The following is a 21653-nucleotide window of genomic DNA, read 5'->3' as shown; positions in this document are numbered from 1 at the left end:
CAAACTAGATTTAAAAAATCAGTAGTGTCAGATCTCAACGAGGAACTTGAAACTTTCAGGCAGGGCATGAGAATGTAGAGTATGACTCAAGCTTAAAAGAATAGTTGACGATACGCTAGACAGATATGTACCCAGTACAATTGTTCATAATGGGAGTCACCCTCCATGGTACACAGTCACTGGAAAGATACTTCTGTAGAAACAGAGATTACTGCATAATAGGCGTAATACAAGCACAGGGCTATAGAGAGAGAGATGCTGAATGAAATATGTTTGACTGTCACGAGAACAATATGTGAAGCCTTCAATGACTACTATAGGACGAAACTGTGAAATGATCTTTCACAAAACCCAAAGAAATTCTGGTTGTATGTAAAGGCTGTTAGTGGCACTAAAGTTAGTGTCCACACCCCAGCAAATGAGACAGGAATTGAAATTGAAGACAGCAAAGCAAATGCTGGTATTTTTAACTATGTATTCAAATGAAACAATGGAAAATCCAGGATGGAATGTAACATGTTATGAGAAGAAAAGTTGCTACTCAACATGTAACGGAGATGCTCAGTTGCAAATAGGCACAACAAAAAGACACAATTAAAGCTTTCAGCCACTGGCTTTCATCAACAATACACACACACACACACACACACACACACACACACACACACACACACAACTGCAGTCTCAGGCAACTGAATCCACACTGCTAGCAGCAGCACCAGTGCATGATGGGAGTGGCGACTGGGTGGGGGTAAGGAGAAGGCTGGGGCGGGGAGGGGGAAGGATAGTATGGCTGGGGTAGCAGACAGTTAAGTGCTGAGGGTTAGACAGAGGGCAGGGTAAAGGTGGAGAGGAGGAGTGGTGCGGGGGGTGTGGGTGGGGGGTGTGGAAGTATCGGAAAAGGAGACAAATAAAAAGACTGGGTGTGGTGGTGAAATGATGGCTGTATAGTAGTGGAATGGTAACAGGAAAGGGGCTGGATGGGTGAGGACAGTGACTAACGAAGGTTGAGGCCAGGATGATTATGGGAACGTAGGACATTTTGCAGGGAAGTTCCCACCTGTGCAATTCAGAAAAGCTGGTGTTGTTGGGTATGATCCACATGGCACAGGCTGTAAAGCAGTCACTGAACTGAAGGATATTATGTTTGGTACCATGTTCAGCAACAGGGTGGTCCATTTATTTCTTGGTCACAGTTTGTCGGTGGTCATTCATGCAGACAGACAGCTTGTTGGTTGTCATGCCCAATAGAATACAGCACAGTGGTTGCAGCCCAGCTTGTAGCCACATGAATGGTTCCACAGGTAGCCCTGCCTTTGATGGGATAGGTGATGTTAGTGAATGGACTGGAGTAGGTGGTGGTGGGAGGATGTATGGGACAGGTCTTTGATCTACGTCTATAAAAGGGGTATGAGCCATGAGGGAAGGGATTGGGAGCAGGGGTTGTGTATGGATGGACAAGTATATGGTGTAGGTTCGGTGGACGGCGGAATACCACGGTAGGAGGGGTGGGAAGGATAGTGGGCAGGACATTCCTCATTTCAGGGCATGAGGAGAGGTAATCGAAACCCTGATGGAAAATGTAATTCAGTTGCTCCCTTCCTGGGTGGTACTGAGAGTTACGATGGGAATGCTCTGCAACCAGACGGTAGGACTTTGGGAGGTGGTGGGAGATTGGAAAGATAAGGCATGGGAGATCTGTTTTTGTACAAGGTTGGGAGGATCATTACGGTCAGTGAATGCTACAGTGAGACCCTCAGTATATTTCGAGAGGGACTGCTCGTCACTGCAGATGCGATGACCACAGGTGGCTAGGCTGTATGGAAGGGACTTCTTGATATGGAATGGGTGGCAGCTGTCGAAGTGGAAGTATTGCTGGTGGTTAGTAGGTTTGATATGAATGGAGGTACTAATGTATCCATCTTTGAGATGGAGGTCAACATCTAGGAAGGTGGCTCGTTGGGTTGAGTAGGACGAGGTGAAGAAAATGAGGGAGAAGTTTTGCAGGTTCTGGAGAAGACTGATAAGATTATTTCTTGAGAATGCCAGGCCATAGTGGCCAAAGAAAATTTTTCAGTGGAAGCTGTTGGCAGATTTGACTCCAACAGACACAAATTTCTTGAAAAGAATATACACTGAAATAATGGAGCATCACAGTGTACACAAGGAGGATGCACTGAATAGAGAAGTGTGTCAGAAGATAACAGGAATACAGCAAAATGTAATTATTAAGTGATATTTGTATTAATTAACCTAATAATAAAAATAGATTGCTACCCACCACATAGCGGAGATGGTGAGTTGCAGAGAGGCACAAAGAGACTACTAAACACATTAGCTTTCGGCTTGAATGTCTTCTTCTGAAATAGATAACGTGTATGGACACACACACGCACACGCACACACACACACACACACACACACACACACACACACACACACACACACACACATATGACCAATGTCTCTGGTTGCCGAGGTCAGACTGTGAGCGACTGCACATGTTGGGAGAAGCAGTCTGGATGGTGGGGGTACAGAAGAGGCTGAGGTGTAAGGAGGGGAAGGGATAGCAGGATTGGGGTTGGGGATGGTAAAGTACTGCTTGTGGGAGCACACAGACACAAGATGGAGAGAAGATAGGGCACCTAGGTGCAGTCCTTAGGTTGGATGGAGGCTGGGAATGGGGTGTGGGGATGGGTGGATAGAAGGCTGAGCAGTGCTCGAGTGGGGAGAGGGACGGGAATAGGTGGGTGAAGGACAATGATTAACAAAGGGTGAGACAACAAGGCTTATGGGAATGTAGGATATATTGGAGGGAGAGTTCCCAACTGGGCATTTCATAAAAGCTGGTGTTTGCAGGAAGGATCCAAATGGCAACAAACTGTGAAGCAGTGATTAAAATGTAGAACGTTGTGTTGGGCACTGTGCTGAGAAACTGGTGGTCCAGTTGTTTCTAGGCCACGGTTTGTCAGTGGCTATTCATGTGGACGTCAGGTTGATGGTTGTCATGCCCATGTAGAATGAAATACAGTGGCTGCAACTTAGCTCGTAGACCACATGATTGGTTTCATAGGTAGCCCTGCCTTTGATGGGACAGGCGATGCTTGTGACCAGTCTGGACTATGTAGTGGTGAGAGGACACATGGGACAGGTCTTTGTCTTGCATCTAGGTCTATTACAGTTATATGACCCATGAAGCAAAAAGGTGGCAGTAGGGATTGTGTAGGGATGGACATGGATATTGTGTAGGTGGGCGGCGGAATACCATTGTGGGATGGGTGGGCAGGATAGTGGGTACCACATTCTTCATTTCAGGGCACGACGAATGGCAGTCGAAACCCTGGTGGAGAATGTGATTAAGTTGCTCCAGTCCTGGGTAGAACTCAGTCACAAGGTGAATACTCCTCTGTGGCAGGACAGTGGGACTTTGGGAGGTGGTGGGTGGCCGGAGAGGTAAGGGACGGGAGATCTGTTTCTGTACAAGGTTGGGAGGATAATTACGATCTGTGAAAGCCTTAGTGAGACCCACAGTATATTTCAAGAGGGACTGCTTGTCACTACGCATGTGACGGCCATGGTGCCTAGACTATACGGAAGGGACTCCTTGGTATGGAGTAGATGTCAGCTATCGAAGTGGAGGTATTGCTGGTGGTTGGTATGTTTGATATTACGGAGGTACTGATGTAGCCATCTTTGTAGTAAAGGTCAACATCGAAGAAGGTGACTTGTTGGGTTGAAGAGGACCAGGTGAAGCGAATGGGGGAGAAGGTGTTGAGGTTCTGGAGGAATGTGGATAGGGCATTCTCACCATCAGTCCAGATCACGAAGATGTCATCAATGAATCTGAACCAGATGACGGGTTTGGGATTCCGGGTGATTAGCAAGGATTCCTCTAGATAGCAGCAAGCTGAGCTGCAAACACTGTGCTTTATTCTAAGTGGGCTTTGACACCCCACAAGCTTATGACTGCATGAACGGCTACCAAAAAATTGTGGCCAAGAAACAGCTGAACTACCCAGTTGCCAAGCATACTACCCAGAACAACGTTCTTCATTTTAATGACTGCTTCACAGCCTGTGCCGTATGGATCCTTCCTACCAACATCAGCTTTTATGAATTGCTCAGTTGGGAACTACATTCCCATAATCCTCCTGGCCTCAGTCTTCGTTGGTTGTTGTCCTTCAGCCACCTGTCTCCTTCACTGTTCCCACACCAGCACTACACAGCCTTCTGTTCCACAAGTGCACCCACAGTCTTTTTACTCGCCTCCTTTCCCGCTACCCCGTGCCCACCATCTAACCTCCCGACTGCACCTAGCTGACCTAAACTCTTTCCACCTCATTCCCGTATGGCTGCCACAAGAGGCATTTTACTTCCTCCACCCCTACCCTGTTGTCCTTCCCCTTCTCATTGCAGCCTCCTCCTTCCCCCACCACCTGAATTGCTTCTCCCATTGTGTGCAGTTGCTCACAATCTGGTCTCAGCAGCCAGAGGCAGTGGTCATGTATGTGGGAGCTGTGTTTGCATGAATGTGTGTATGTGTATGGTGTCTATTTCATAAGAAGGCCTTCTGGCTGAAAGCTAATGTGTTTAGTAGTCTTTTTGTTGTCGCTGTTTACCACTCGACATTTCCGCTATATGGTGGGTAGCAATCTACCCTTTTGATAATATTGTCATTATTCCATCCTTATATGCCATTATTTGATCCTGTAGCAACAACAACAACAACAATAATAATAATAATAATAATAATATTTAAATCAAAAAGCGTCAGTGAAAGTGAGAGGAGAAAGCGCAAAATGGTTAGAACCAGGAAAACAATTAAGACAAGGCAGCGATCTGTCTCTTACCCTTCCCAGTTGTACCTACAAAATATGACTGCCAGCAAAATTACAACCTGGAACAGTTAGAGGAAGAACATAGTGTTCGAGGTTTGCAGATGACATAGTCCTTCCGGCAAATGATGAAAAAGAATTACAGGATAACATGGATACAAAAAAATGGTTCAAATGGCTCTGAGCACTATGGGACTCAACTGCAGAGGTCATTAGTCCCCTAGAACTTAGAACTAGTTAAACCTAACTAACCTAAGGACATCACAAACATCCATGCCCGAGGCAGGATTTGAACCTGCGACCGTAGCGGTCTTGCGGTTCCAGACTGCAGCGCCTTTAACCCCACGGCCACTTCGGCCGGCCATGGATACACTGAAGCTAAATGAAAGATTTATGGAATGAAAGTCTATACAAAGAAAACAAAAGTAATGAAACTATGAGGAAATAAAAAGTTAATTATAATGCTGAATGGAGAAAGATTAGAACATCTACAAAACTTTAAATACCTAGGAAGAAAAATAGAAACCAGCTGGAAAAGCAGCACAGTAATTAAAACCATGAAAGAGCCATATTGCAAGAAAAGGAGAATACGATGTGTGTGTGAGGAAAGTAATGAGATTGACAACACTGCGAGTGATGTGGCAACACTGTATTGTTCTACTTGTGTAGACCACTACATTCATCCTTTTAAGATGCGCAGTCCGAGTTTCAGCTCTGTACAGCTATCATGTGATTTTTGAGGGCACCATCAGTGAAGTTGCATGTCTGTTGTGTGTTACAAAAGTGAAACAGTAAAATTTAGAGCAACGTTATGCTAAACCAAGTTTAGTGTTAAACTTGGGGAATCTGTAAGTGTAACCTTTGAAATGCTGAAACAGTTATGGGGAACATTCCTCATCAAGATTTACAAGTTTTTCATCTGCACAAATTATTTTTGGAGGGATCAGAACATGTTGAAGATGAATCTCACTTAGGGAAATAAAAAGAAATGCTGGCTTGCTCTTTTGACAGTAGGGATGTAATGCTTAAAGAATTTGTTTGTCCAGGACCTACTGTCAACCACTTGTTTTACAAAGATGTCCTTGGAAGTCTCAGGAAAAGGGTGGATCAAGTGAGATCGAACATTGCAAACAAATGGATGCTGCATCATGACAATGCCCCATGTCCCACAGCTGCTTCCAACCTGGAATTTTTAACCTCAAAAGGCATTCCTGTTGATCCACATTGTTGTTGTTGTCATCAGTCCTGAGACTGGTTTGATGCAGCTCTCCATGCTACTCTATCCTGTGCAAGCCTCTTCATCTCCCAGTACTTACTGCAACCTACATCCTTCTGAATCTGCTTAGTGTATTCACCTCTTGGTCTCCCTCTACGATTTTTACCCTCCACGCTGCCCTCCAATGCTAAATTTGTGATCTCTTGATGCCTCAGAACATGTCCTACCAACCGGTCCCTTCTTCTTGTCAAGTTGTGCCCCAAACTCCTCTTCTCCCCAATTCTATTCAATAACTCCTCATTAGTTATGTGACCTACCCATCTAATCTTCAGCATTCTTCTGTAGCACCACATTTCAAAAGCTTCTATTCTCTTCTTGTCCAAATTATTTATCGTCCATGTTTCTCTTCCATACATGGCTACACTCCATACAAATACTTTCAGAAATGACTTCCTGACCCTTAAATCTATCCTCGATGTTAACAAATTTCTATTTTTCAGAAACGCTTTCCTTGCCATTGCCAGTCTACATTTTATATCTTCTCTACTTCGACCATCATCAGTTATTTTGCTCCCCAAATAGCAAAACTCCTTTACTATTTTAAGTGTCTCATTTCCTAATCTAATTCCCTCAGCATCACCTGACTTAATTCAACTACATTCCATTATCCTCGTTTTAATTTTGTTGATCCACAGACCCTCATTATTCACCTGATCTGAGTCCTTGTGACTTTTTTCTTTTCCCAAAATTGAAAAAGGTCTTAAAAGGATGTCATTTTGGAACTCTGGAGAACACTCAAAATAATGTGACTGACATGTTACAGGCTGAAGGGAACTATTATGAAGGGGGCAGTATTCTCATTCGGGGACAAAAACTCTGGTAGACAAAAAAATCAGTCACATTACTTTTTTCACACACTTTGTATTCTGCTACAATGTGGACAAAGTTTTGAGGAAAATATTAATAAGATTTTTGTATTAATGTCCTGTTGTATGGTGTTGAAGATTGACACTGAGGAAGAAAGATAGAATAAGGCTGGAGGCTCTTGAGATTTGGACATGGGAGAGGATGGGAAGCATAAGTTAGATTGATAGAGTGAAAAATCAAGAGGTCCTAAGAACAATAGGAGAGCAAAGACAATTACTGAACACAACAAAAAGAAGGAAAAGAAACTGCAATGCAAATATATTAAGAGAAAAAATTGGCCAAGTACTAATATGACTCATGCAGTGAGGATTCTGCATAAACTTAAATATGTGTATAGATGATTTGTCCATCCTGTGAATCGAGTATCTCAACTATTTTTGCCAGTTATCGAGGTTGACACTGGCAAGACATTAGTATAGGAAATTCCTAGACTTTTGAGAATGTTTTAATTTAAGTTTAAATGTTTTGTGTAATTTCAGATTTGCTATTGTAATTCCTGAGAAAAAGGGGCATTTAACAGATGGACAAATGTACATTCAGGTAACAAGTGACAAAAAAACTTTTCTTGTATGATGTAATAACAAATAAGCAATTTTCACTGTTTCCTTTTATATGTCCTGTGAAACTTTGCTTCTTGCCAAATTTCATGATTCTAGGTCAACAAGAAGACACTATAGGTTTCAATGAGGGAGTTTGTGAGCATCAAAATATGTGACATAAATAACTTTACCTTTTGATTGCAATGACTCAGAAGCTCAAAGTTTTTACACTGACAAGGCAAACATTAGTATGTAAATTTCAACTTAATACATCTACTCATTCCTCAGAAAAAGGATTCTTAACAATCAGACAGACGGACGACCAACAAAGCAATCCTATAACTGTTCCATTTTACTGACTGAGGCATGGAATCCTAAAAAGGAGAGCGTTATAGAAAGATGACAAAGAGGTACGCAGAAGAGAAAACAAGGTGAGGTAGGAAGAGACTTCTGATTATGGATGATATGATGGACGGCTACATACACAGCAACATTAAGAAGGAAGCAATGGATGGCAGGAAGGAACAGACACACAAAGGACCAGCTAATATGGCAGAAAACTGACGATCGTGATGATGTGTTCAAATTAGCTTAATTTGGTATCATCACATGAATTTGTTTCTGTTTCAAGTCAAGTTTACAAGAGTGTGATAGAGCGTTACTGTTCTTTTTGAGTGATGCAGAGCTTTGCAGTGCTGATCACCATGTTGTATTAGCTGACAGTCAGCAACAACAAGATGAAAATGTTCATTTATTGTCTGAAATCAAAGAAAGCAGGCTTCAGATAACAGCTGAGAAAGAATAGTGTCTCTAATAACATACATTCCAAAAACAGTTCATATGTTTATCTGAAGTTCAAGAAACTGTGATACGAGATTTATCTGAACAAACACTGTGGAAGTGACACGTTTGTGTGGCCTTCATACACAGCAAGCTCAGAAATATTCATCTTTTAAATAAAAATCACCTTTTTGCTGCAATGTATTTTATTTCTTCTAGACATATTTCACCTTCTACTTTAAGGCATCTTCAGCGGAATCTAGGATGATACAGTTTTGTTTCAATATGCAATATTTGTAGATTATAACACAGTACACATCTTATTTTTTACGTAAATAAGTGATTACTTACAGTTCCTTGTGTTTTTGACTGGCATCTGTGTTTCCTCTCATCTGATCATATCCTGGAGGTAGCACTACAGTTTCAATTGAAAAACATAGGCATGTTTTCACGTTACAAACTTTTTCTTTACAATTTTCATACTGTTTGCGCTAACTGCTGTGGAGCACTCTTAGTCTTCCGACACTAGTTGTAGATATAGTTATGACTTTGAATCACAATTATCGGTAAAATATCTAGAAATAGTGATAGAAGAGTGATGGTGCTCCACAGCAATTACTGCAAACAATGTGAAAACTGTAAAGAAAAAAGTTCTTAACATGAAAACATGCTTCTTTTTCATAAGTGAAATTACAGTGCGACTTCCCGCATATGACCAAGTGAGAGAAAATGCAGATGCCAGCCAAAAGCTGAAGAACTGTAAGTAATCACTTATTTATGTAAAAAATAGTATGAGAACTGGTTTATAATCTAGAAAGATTGCATATCAAAATGAAATTTTATCATTCCAGTTTCCACAGAACATGCCGTTAAGCCTGGAAGAAATAAAATACAATACAGCAGGAAAAGGCAGTTTTTATTTAAAAAAACAAATATTACTGTGGAAATGTTTTTATTTAGAGTGCATTTACATGCAACCCTGACCTGGACACACATTGAAAATCTTTCTGAGCAAATAAAAATAATGGGAATACTGAATTCAGAGAGTGTTTTGCATCAAGGCGGACTCAGTTTCTGATATTATTGTTTTTCTATGCAAACACGGACCAAATGGAAGAGTTCCAAGGTAAAATTATGGTTAATGATAATATCCTCAGATGTTGGAGAACCTAAACTAATACTGAAATACAGTCTGAGCAAATAATAATAATAACAATAATAATAATAAATTAGAGGGAAAAACCACATGTTGTGATAAATAAAGATTTTAAAACTTCCTGGCAAATTGTAACTGTCTGCTGAACTGGGACTCAAACCCGACATTTTTCCAAGAGCATATGCTCTGTCAATAGAGCTACCAAAGCATGACTCACAACGTGCATCACAGCTTTACTTCTGCCTGTACGTCTCCTACCTTCTAAAGGAAGGAAGATTCGGTTTAACGTCCTGTTGACACCGAAGTTATTAGAGATGGAGCACTAGCTTAGCCTGTGTCAACAATGGGGAAGGAAACCAGCTGTGTGCCCTTTCAAAGGAACCATCCTGACATTTGCCTGGAGCGATTTAGGGAAATCACGGAAAACCTACATCTCAATGGCCGGATGCGGGTTTGAGCCATCGTCCTCCCAAGTGCGAGTCCAGGGTGCTAACCACTGTGCCATCTCACTCAGTCTCCTACCTTCAAAATTTCACAGAAGTTCTCCAGCATACTTTTTGGGATTAGCACTCCTGGAAGAAAGGATATTGCTGAGAAATGGCTTCACCAGAACCTGGGGGATGAATTTTCACTCAGCAGCGGAATGTGCACTGATTTGAAACTTCCTGGCAGACAAACTGTGTGCCGAACCGGGACTCATACCTTTGCCTTTCACAGGCAAGTATTCTAGTGACTGAGCTAACAAAGTGCAACTCACAAACAGCACTCACAGCTTTACTTCCGCCAGTACCTCAGCTCGCTGTGAGGAAGGTCACGAGTAATGCTTTGATAACTCAGTAAGTACAACACTTGTCTGTGAAAGGCAAAGGGCCCAGGTTAGAGTCCCAGCTAGGCACACAGTTTTAATCTGCCAGGAAGTTTCAAATCAGTGCACACGCCACTGCAGAGTAAATATACATTCTGGAATAAATATGTTATTTAATGTGTGATTGTCTGAGCATTATATAGCCACAAAAAATGAATAGACGAATTATGTAAATGACAAATTATGTAAATACTTACATTATGTGTATTCTGATTTTCATCATCGAAACCCCCCTCAACATGCGCAATGGAATCAGGAGCTGGAAGCACTCTGTCTGTTGACTTTCCAGAATCTACAAGAAGAAATAATTGTAACTTGATTTTGTACAGTTTTTAAAAAAAAAAATCTCACGGGAGAGATAAGGATGGTTCTCTGGTAGGGCAATCTTTATTGTCTGTAATACAACATACAATCACCATTGATCTTTATTTTACAATTTCCATTACCAATCTTGCACCATAAAAAAATATACTCATCGGCATTCAATTTCTTCTTCCTTCAGCTACTCAAAGTAAATGGCATACTAGGAACAACTGTACCATGCATTGTGTTTATGCTAAAAAAGTGTAAAGAACTAATTCTTGGTGAACAGTTCACTGTGAATCCTAAATGGAGGAAAAAGTAAATCAATCAGCGTGTACAATATACAGAGTAGCAGGGGAAATGCAAAGAACTCTACATGGAGCCAGAAAGAGAGAGAGTATGACAGACTGGTGAAGGAAAGGTTGGTTGGTTGGTTTTGGGGAAGGAGACCAGACAGCGTGGTCATCGGTCTCATCGGATTAGGGAAGGATGGGGAAGGAAGTTGGCCATGCCCTTTCAGAGGAACCATCCTGGCAGTGAAGGAAGGGGATGGAGAGCATGAGGCAGAGGGCATGACAAGCGACAATGTGGGTCAAGGACAAAGGGTAAAGGAGAAATGGAGAGAAGATATACACAAATAGGAGACATGGAGTAATAGGATAGCAGATTAGAAGTGGGAGGGGATGTGGAGGTGCGGCGATGGTTGTAAATGGAGAAAGAGTTAAGAAGTGTGCAAATAATAGAACGAAGCCAGAAGAGAAGAGTAGATTATGTATTTATGGTGATAGAAATGTATTACGAGGGAGCAGATACAGAAGGAAAAGAAGGGTGTAAAGAAAAAACAGGTTATGGTGAAGCTAGGGAGAAGTGTAATGAGGGAACAAGTAGGATGAGGGAAAAAATAGCAAGGGGGAAATAAAATGGACAGAAAACAGCAAGGACATAGAGTAATAGGATAAAGTATAAATCAGTTTTGTCACGTAACAAATTCACTATTGTTGCAGTTGCATAGCTAATCAAGTTCCACTCTGAAGCAAAACAGAGTAGCTTTTAGCACTCATTTATTCTTCATTCATTGAATTCTGTAGATCCTATCGAGAAAAGTGAATCTTCAGGGACGTGGAATGAGTCAAATTGCACTTTAACAATAGATAAGAAACTCTTAAAAGATTCAATATGTGCATAATACACTATCAGTATACTTCTTATGCCACCTCATGTTAAATAGCAAATTTGGAAGGAAAGCCACTATCCCCAGGGGAAAAAAAACAAAAACTATTTCTCAGTTATGTAAATAGTTTCCTTTCTCTTCTATTGAGAGACTAAAATTTATTTGCATTTACATTTAAAAGAAAACACAGCAATTATTGACATATGTAACAATAGAGGCCTCTCTACAATACACTACTGCTTGTCATGCAGCCCAGTAGTAACTGCTAGCATTTAACCACTTCAGCATACTTAACACTATTACAAACTGTGTTACATCAGATAAAACTCTTGTCAGGTTGTCAAAAATCAGCACATGTAGTTAAACCTCTAATGATTCTGAATTGCAGTGTTCATAAAATACAATAAAAACATAATGGGCTATGTGTCCTCATCTTGTGTTAAAATCTTCTTCTTCCATCCTTAACTGCACCATCACACACAGCAACCATGCACCAAGGAATGTCATCTTAATTAGTTGTGTACACTAAATGTGTTCAGCTGAATCTTTTTCTAGTGTCTGGGTGTAGGTGAGCTGTTATATCCTAGGTGTCATTGGATGTGCAGTTACTGAATGAACCATAATGCAATACCGTTGGTCACCTGCTTTCCCTTGTTTCCAAATACTGCCAACCTCCAGACCAACAAATTACTTAATACAAGTATGTATCTGAATTAAAATAGACAAAGCTCATTCTGTTATCTCTCATTTGCAGGTTAAAAACATCATCATATTTATTTTTATGAATAAGTATTTCTAACTCACTCAGCAAGTTGAGTTTTCTTCCTTTCCTTTCCATGTGTAGAATCCTAAGTTGTCCTCTATTCCCTTTAAGAGTGGCCTGTTTCGTACACATGGCCACCTAAAGCTGACTTTTCATATTTCCTCTGCCAGTAGCCACACATCCACAGGCATCTGGGGCATAGCTGCCACAACACCCAGACAACAGGAGAAACATAGGCCGGACACTTGGAGCTGACAGTTGATGAAAGCAACACCTGGTACGTCGTCATGGTGTGTGTTGTCATGGTTAAGGGCAGAAGTAGAAGATTTTAATGTACAATAAGCACCCACTCTCTACTGGGTATTTAATGTATTTTGCAATTCCACATATATGTTGTTAAAGTTGTAATCATATGTTCTGTGTGTTGACAACCTGACAACAAGAGCAGTGTCTCTCAAAATGCATTGTTGCTGTGTTAAGTACAACTAAAGTTATTGAAAGCTACCAATTATTACAGATAAAGTATAACAACAACTATCTCACATCCAAAAAATTGATAGTCTTTTATCAGGCAGCTTTCTAACAACCACAGCTACTTAAAAAGTAAGTGACAATAATCTTCAATCCTTCAATCTAGATATTAAGATAATATGCAGAAAGAATAGTTGAAGACTTATGTTTTTAATTTACTCTAGTATTAGCAGGTATCTTCAAAAATTTTCGTTTATGTGAGATGGGAATCTAACAAATACCTCTGAAGCTTTGAACTCTAGACAAAAAAGCAAAGTCAATGTGAAAATTATTTTGTTCGTTGTGTTATGACAGTGAATATCACTGTTCATCTGAAACTGATTTATATTACCTGCCCCAGAAACAATCAGGGAATAAAGGTACTGAGAAGTGGGTAGGAGTGTTCCAATACCCTGAAAGAGGCCGGTTTGAGAAGTGTGGTGTAAGGATACCCTAATCGAAATCCTTTCAAATGAGTCTCCTAGCAGCAGGCACTAGCTGGCAAGCCTTAGCTTCTAGAATTCTCTATAATTTCCTACCTTTTATGATGGAGAGGACATCATTGTGTGGTGTCAATAATGCGAGTTACTAGAGAGCACACGAAGCAGTAGCGGAGCAGTCTCAGTTGAGTGAACATGTACTGAAAGAGTCCTGGGTCAGAAATATGCAGAATTGAGATAAATGTGATTAACAGCATACTGAGAAGAGTATTTCATTGAGATAAGAATGTTAAATTGTCCAGGGCTTCTTCAGAGTGAATGCCTTTTGAAATTTGTCAGTTTAATCAAAGTGAATGAGTGCAGTCAGGTGTGGCTTCCACTGCTTGAAGATGAATAAATTAAGTTAAAGACATCAACTTTTAGTTCAGAGGAACATTATTATCTCCTATGATTAATTTTGTAGTAAATAATTAAGACTTATGACAAGTACAGTCGCCGGCCGGAGTGGCTGAGCGGTTCTAGGTGCAACAGTCTGGAACTGCGCGACCATGTTGGTTGCAGGTTCGAATCCTGCCTCGGGCATGGATGTGTGTGATGTCCTTAGGTTAGTTAGGTTTAAGTAGTTCTAAGTTCTAGGGGACTGATGACCCCAGAAGTTACGTCCCATAGCGCTCAGAGCCAAGTACAGTCAGGGAGTAGTTTAATGCTTTGCGTGAACATAGCTGAAGTAAGTCTCTTACCCTATAATGCAATAGCTACCCATTAGAATTGCAGTCAGATCTATGCAGTGAGAGCTTACAGTGGTTACTTACTGAAAACAATATCCTTACTGTTAACGTTTCCAGAACAAAATACTTTGTTACCGTTAAGTGTGTTGTCAGAGAAGATAATTCCAAAAGATAACAGGGAGTGAGAATATGCATAATAAACCAATACCCATCTTTTGCAGGAGAACTTGTGTGAAATTTGGAAGGTAGGATGAGGTACAGGTGGAAGTAAAGCTGTAAGGATGGGCTGTGAGTCATGCTCAGAGTGAAGAAATCATTCTGGAAACATCCTCTAGGCTGTGGCTAAGCCAAGTCTCTGCAATATCATTTCTTCAAGATGTGCTAGTCCTGCAACTTTGCAGAACTTCTGTGAAGTTTTGATGGTAGGAGACGAGATATCAGTGGAAGTAAAGCTGTGAAGGCATATTAAGCATTGTGCTCGCGTAGCTCAGATGACTGAGCCAAATATATTCCTCTTTGTTTCCTGTATAATATGTTTCCAAATAATTTTTGCTTTATATTTGGAGTCTTTTATTTATTGTTTGTAGCCATGTGTTTCATTCTTCTAACAACAGACGGGAGGAATTTGCAAAACTAATGATATTGGAATTTCATCTACTGACTACACATTGTCATCTGAATTAGAGAGACAAGATCATTAGAATTGTCCATCCTTGTCCTCATTTATGTTCAACATGACACTTGTTTCTTTTATGGGAAAATGTGAGTCAAAAGTCATGTAGAAATATGTTTAAGAAAGAGTTAAATTTTTAACCTACACTGTCCTCTGTGTAAATCTTCTAATATCCCTTTTTTCTAAATTAGTTGGACACCCTATCATTCCACAGATAGAATGATGCAATGCAGTAAAAAATTATGTAAAAGTTATCTATGGTTCATCAAATGGGAACTACTATCTGTTGAAACAAATAATTCTAGCTTCTCTAGCGAGAGATCGTGTCTCCCTCAATCTCTTCTGTCTTTGCTTCCGATGTAGATGCATGCTTTGATAGGTGGTGCAGTATCCTAAAGTACAGATTCTATGTCAATATATCAGTTAGACTCTGAAATGTACTTATTGAAAGTGAATTACTGCATCTACCTTCCCCTAACCTTATTTATTTGTTTCAGCATTAATCTGAGATGAGGTGACCTGGAAGTCTTGAAAAGGTGATGCAACTGATTGGCCTCCATTGTGGCAGTATACAGGGTGTTACAAAAAGGTACGGCCAAACTTTCAGGAAACATTCCTCACACAAAAAGAAAGAAAATATGTAATGTGAACATGTGTCCGGAAACGCTTACTTTCCATGTTAGAGCTCATTTTATTACTTCTCTTCAAATCACATTAATCATGGAATGGAAACACACAGCAACAGAACGTACCAGCGTGACTTCAAACACTTTGTTACAGGAAATGTTCAAAATGTCCTCCATTAGCGAGGATACATGCATCCACCCTCCGTCGCATGGAATCCCTGATGCGCTGATGCAGCCCTGGAGAATGGCGTATTGTATCACAGCCGTCCACAATACGAGCACGAAGATTCTCTACATTTGGTACCGGGGTTGCGTAGACAAGAGCTTTCAAATGCCCCCATAAATGAAAGTCAAGAGGGTTGAGGTCAGGAGAGCGTGGAGGCCATGGAATTGGTCCGCCTCTACCAATCCATCGTTCACCTAATCTGTTGTTGAGAAGAGTACGAACACTTCGACTGAAATGTGTAGGAGCTCCATCGTGCATGAACCACATGTTGTGTCGTACTTGTAAAGGCACATGTTCTAGCAGCACAGGTAGAGTATACCGTATGAAATCATGATAACGTGCTCCATTGAGCGCAGGTGGAAGAACGTGGGGCCAAATCAAGACATCACCAACAATGCCTGCACAAACGTTCACAGAAAATCTGTGTTGATGACGTGATTGCACAATTGCGTGCGGATTCTCCTCAGCCCACACATGTTGATTGTGAAAATTTACAATTTGATCACGCTGGAATGAAGCCTCATCCGTAAAGAGAACATTTGCACTGAAATGAGGATTGACACATTGTTGGATGAACCATTCGCAGAAGTGTACCCGTGGAGGCCAATCAGCTGCTGATAGTGCCTGTACACGCTGTACACGGTACGGAAACAACTGGTTCTCCCGTAGCACTCTCCATACAGTGACGTGGTCAGCTTTATCTTGTACAGCAGCTACTTCTCTTACACTGACATTAGGTTTATCGTCAACTGCACAAAGAATTGCCTCGTCCATTGCAAGTGTCCTCGTCGTTCTAGGTCTTCCCCAGTCGCGAGTCATAGGCTGGAATGATCCGTGCTCCATAAGACGCCGATCAATTGCTTTGAACGTCTTCCTGTCGGGACACCTTCGTTCTGGAAATCTGTCTCGATACAAACGTACTGCGCCACGGCTATTGCCCCGTGCTAATCCATACATCAAATGGGCATCTGCAAACTCCGCATTTGTAAACATTGCACTGACTGCAAAACCACAATCGTGATGAACACTAACCTGTTGATGCTACGTACTGATGTGCTTGATGCTAGTACTGTAGAGCAATGAGTCGCATGTCAACACAAGCACCGAAGTCAACATTACCTTCCTTCAATTGGGCCAACTGGCGGTGAATCGAGGAAGTACAGTACATACTGACGAAACTAAAATGAGCTCTAACATGGAAATTAAGTGTTTCCGGACACATGCCCACATAACATCTTTTCTTTATTTGTGTGTGAGGAATGTTTCCTGAAAGTTTGGCCGTACCTTTTTGTAACACCCTGTATATGGAAATTCGCATGATCAGTCTTAGAACCTGCCTTAATTATCTTTTCATCATTTATACAGTCTGATTACAATTTCTTATACGCATTTTTATGCATGCCAGCAGTGGTGATTCAAATCTTTATTACTGATACGCGGTTTAGCATCATGATATACAGTTTAGCATCGCCCTATTAATAACTGACTGCAAAAACCAGATATGCTGATTTTGAAGTTTGATTTTTATTCAAATCATTTTCTTTATCAGAACTCTCGTCTTTCCTTAGAAAACTGCTGCTCTCATGAATTCCTTTAGTAAACATTTTTAATGATTAACTCAGAACCGAAGCAGAAGTGAAGTGAAGTATAGTGTAATGTAACAGAATCATGAACAATGAAATTTTCTGTCCCAGCTCTTACAGTATTACTGTTATTTACACCAGCTGAAATCAACTGATTATTGCGTAAGAAACAGTGATCCTAAAACAGCCAATCTCTTCCTATAATTTCTCTCTAAAAACTGTGCTTGAGGCACTGTTGATGTAAGCTTTTCATTTTGGGCGCCACAGCCATAAATGCATTGAAGGTTGGTTGGTTGGTTGATATGGGGAAGGGAACCAAACAGCGAGGTCATTGGTCCCTTCGGATTAGGGAACAATGATAAAGGAAGTCAGCTGTGTCCTTTCAAAGGAACCATCTTGGCATTTGCTGGAGTGATGTAGAGAAATCATGGAAACCTAAATCAGGATGGCTGGATGCGTATTTGACCTGCCGTCCACCAGAATGCAAGACTAGTGTGCTAACAACTGTGCCACTTCGGTAGGTTTTATTGAAGGACACCTTGGCTGTTTTATAATCACTGTTTCTTACACAATAATCAGTTGATTGCGGCTGGTGTAAATAATGGCAATTCTGAAACAGCTGGGACAGAAAGTTTCATTATTCATGATTCTGTTATATTACACTATACTTCACTTCTACAATATGGATGCTAATTGGTCACCATATGTTGTTGTTAATGTTTCACCATGATTGTCAAATAAAGCATGGACTACCACTTTTACATCTAAATCACTTAAGGTAGTTGGATCTAGAAACACACTGTCAATGGCTGTTGCACTTCATTTTTTAGTCTTTGATGGGAACTTTTCTGTGGCAAACAGTCCAAAACTGGATGACAACTACTCTAGCTGCTCTCAATTAGTACAGTCTCCACAAACAATGATTCTCTGTTTATTAAAACTGTCTTACACTTTATGAAACTTCTGAGATTTCCTGTTGGCAGTCTGTAAGCTGTAAATAGTACTAATTTGTGTTTTTTCTACCACTACTGTGGCACAACATTCACAGAGTTGTTGGACACAGTATTAGTTAACCCACAAGATCTGCCAGTTAATTTCAATTTTTGCGTATACAGCCACTGTCACTTTCATCCTGTTGGTTCTGAAGTACAGGGTGGGGCAGCATAACTTCCCGATTTGAAAACGAAATAAAACCCATTTTATGAATCAGATTTTTTAAAAAATAATGTAATTACATTTACATGTCTAAAGTTTTGATTCACACAGTTTTGAAGTCATTTGAGGTAGATGGCACCCCCCCCCCCACCCCCCCCCCCCCCCCCACAAATGCCTGGATGCAGCGACATAACTTCCTTGTTTGTCATGCATGCCATTCAGACTGTAGCTGTCGTAGTGGTCTCATTTGACAGGGGTATTTCTAAAGTGTTATTCTCTTCCAGATTAGTCACCATCATGCATTGGAACAGTGAGGAGCAAGCAGGTGCTCTGTGATCGCAGCCCACCACGCCTTCCAAAATTTCTTCAATGTAGCGCGATGGGCCATGTCCTGGACCAGAAATAAGTTATTACATGGGCCACTATGTTCAGGCAAATCATGAGTACAATACGATGAAGAACTTGAGTCCATTAGCCACCATATCATGTGAGAACACTGCGGCAGTGAGAGCTTCAATCTTGCAGTACCAATGGCATTCTGCATGCAAACATACATGTGACCTTGGACTTTCCAATCATTCAGTGAGACAAATTCTACACAATGATCTTCATTACCATCTGTACAAGTTGGTGATTGGGCAGGAACTCTCCGAACATGACTTTAGTTCTTGGAGGAACACATGAGGCACTTCTTGAAAACATTGACGCAATTGTGTTTTTCAGTGATAAAGCCCATTTTCACCTGACTGGATAAGTTAACAAACATAAAATGTGCTACTGGGTCAACAGCAGTCCCCAAGAATTGCATCAAAGGCTGAAGTCACAGTGTGGTGTGTAGTTTCCACAGCTGTGATTGTTGGTCCCTGGTTTTTTTGAAGAAAATGGGGTAATAGTGACAGTGAATTAAGATTGGTATGTGAATATGTTGGAGAATCTTTTTTTTTCCAGGACTTGAAAAACTGTACTTAGGAGACATTTGGTTCCAACAGGATGGAGCAACAGGCACACATCAAGGGCTGTTTTAAGGGAAGACTTCCTGGAGCACCTGATCGCAATAAGGAGCAATTTGGACTGGCCAGCCCACTTCCAAAATTTAACCCCATGCAAATTTTTTGTGTGGTTATATGTCAACCATCTAGGGCCAACATCTGGGCAGAAAATGCAAACATACCCACTGCTTTGCTGGTAAGGGTCGTAGAAACACCAGAAATCGGCTTACTCAGTGTATGAGCAATGGGGGCGTCACCTACCTGACTGAGTTTCAAAACCGTGTAAAACAAAACATTAGATATGTACCTACATTAATAAAATAAATAAATGTGATTCATAAAATGGGTTTTATTGTGTTTTGAAATAAGGAAGTTATGTTGCCGCACCCTGTATTATGATATTAGCTAGTATCCAACAAGATGTGTCTGTTCTGTTTCAGTGACTTCCATGTGATTTTCAGGTAAGCACAATGAAGCTGATGGCATTTCACCTGTCCTTTCACTATCCTGTTTGGCATTAGAAATTCATCCTTTTATTTATGGAACTCCTGAGATTTTGATGGAAGACACTAAATGAGTGTCCATAAGATCTATGGTTTCTTACCCTCAGCTGCAATATTTTGTTTTGTTAGTAGTAGTTTCAATTGGAACTATATTTATTCTGTAGCTCTGTCTTTTCACGAAAATTTAACCTGAAAAGGTCTAGGGAACTAATTAGAAATCACTGTGTTATAATGTATATTGTTTTATTGCTTTTTGCAATTAATGCTGCAAGTAGATTTTTGCTATAAACATTCAAATGACGGTACTACCATCAAAGGCACCAGATAGTGACCACCAGCTACTGATGATGAACAGGAGAATCATTAAGGAATGAAAAAGACAGAGAACCAAGAATGGAGAATTATAGTAAGGAAACTGAAGGAAAAAGGAAGTCAAGGAAGAATACGATGAGATTATGACGTAAAGGTTACCAAAGGGTGAACCGAAAACTGGAGAAGAAGATTGGGAACAGTTTGAAAGTGCTATGGTAAAAGCTGCTGTAGTTATATGCGGAAGGACAACTGGCAGAAAATACAGTTAACTCAGAGGTGTGAGGAGTTGCCCGGGGAGGACAGGGGGGGGGGGGGGGGGGGGGGGGGGAGGGAGAGGACTTGACATTGAAAGAAATGAAAATGGTACTGGACAAGATGAAAGGAGGACAGGCAGCAGGAGAGGCTGGGAAAGAGCGGCCTTATCACATGATGACGGTGGTAAGTGTCAAAATGGTGAAGGCAGGAGGAGAGGCCGGGAAACCGGTTGTACCTTGTGATGTGGGTGGTTTGAAATTTGAAGACTCCACAAGACTGAAGAAGGTGCTAAATGTCCCTATATTCAAGAAAGGAAGTAGGAAAGATTGTAGAAACTACAGGGGAGTAACAGTGTTATCACATAGTGCCAAGTTATATAAAAATATCCTGGAGTCAGAATCCAAACAAGGTCAAGAACAAAGTGAGAGAGGAACAGCACATGGCTTCAAACTAGGGCGGTCAATTGTTGACCTCATATTTGCAGTGAGGTAGCTCCAGGTGCACCACTATGAATTTCGGGAAGACCACGTGATGGCCTTTTACGATATAGAAATCTTCTACAGAAGAAAGGTACGGCAGTCACCACAAAAGAAGGGTGTGGGAAAAGAGACATCAAGAATATTGGAAGAGATGGACTGTGGAAGTCTCAGTTGTGTGAAAGTGCAAAATGAAAGGACAGTTTAATACCATCAAACAAGTGATGTGAAATGGGGCAGTGCATTGTCACCTTTCCTATTCACTGTGGTCTTGGATGAAATAACATTTAAGGTGGGGGGGGGGTGGGGGTGGGGTGGGGGAAGAACTGGAGATGACAAGATGAAAGCAATGGTGCTCATGGATGACTTGATGATCTGGAGAAACAGGGAGGAGGAGATTCAGGAACAGTTGGGTGCTTGGGAGGATGATGTTTAGTGTAAACAAATGTGAGATCCTGGTTACAACTAGAAAGAGAGCTAGACCAAATAGTGGAGTAAGGACTGGAGGTGAACAATTGAAGAAGGTGGGAAGTGTTAAGTACTCGGGAAGTGTGACAGAGGAAATAGGAAGAAATGAGAGGAAGATCAGTGAACATGGCAGACAGGCACAAGCATTCCTGTG

General features: G+C 41.0%; 1 protein-coding gene across 1 annotated transcript in view; it reads right to left on the bottom strand.

Annotated features, from left to right (window-relative positions):
• The window catches only part of LOC124593752 (DNA repair protein REV1), a 138452-nt gene that overhangs the window by 26724 nt on the left and 90075 nt on the right, over positions 1–21653 (bottom strand). The window contains exon 10 of the mRNA XM_047132087.1: positions 10516–10610. Coding sequence (XP_046988043.1) covers positions 10516–10610 — 95 coding nt within the window. The remainder of the gene's footprint in view (positions 1–10515; positions 10611–21653) is intronic.

This window comes from Schistocerca americana, chromosome 2 (genome assembly GCF_021461395.2).
Source record: "Schistocerca americana isolate TAMUIC-IGC-003095 chromosome 2, iqSchAmer2.1, whole genome shotgun sequence".
In the NCBI taxonomy this organism is placed as follows: Eukaryota; Metazoa; Arthropoda; class Insecta; order Orthoptera; family Acrididae; genus Schistocerca; species Schistocerca americana.
The sequence above is the reverse complement of the archived record's forward strand: the minus strand, read 5'-3'. Positions and strand labels throughout refer to the sequence as shown.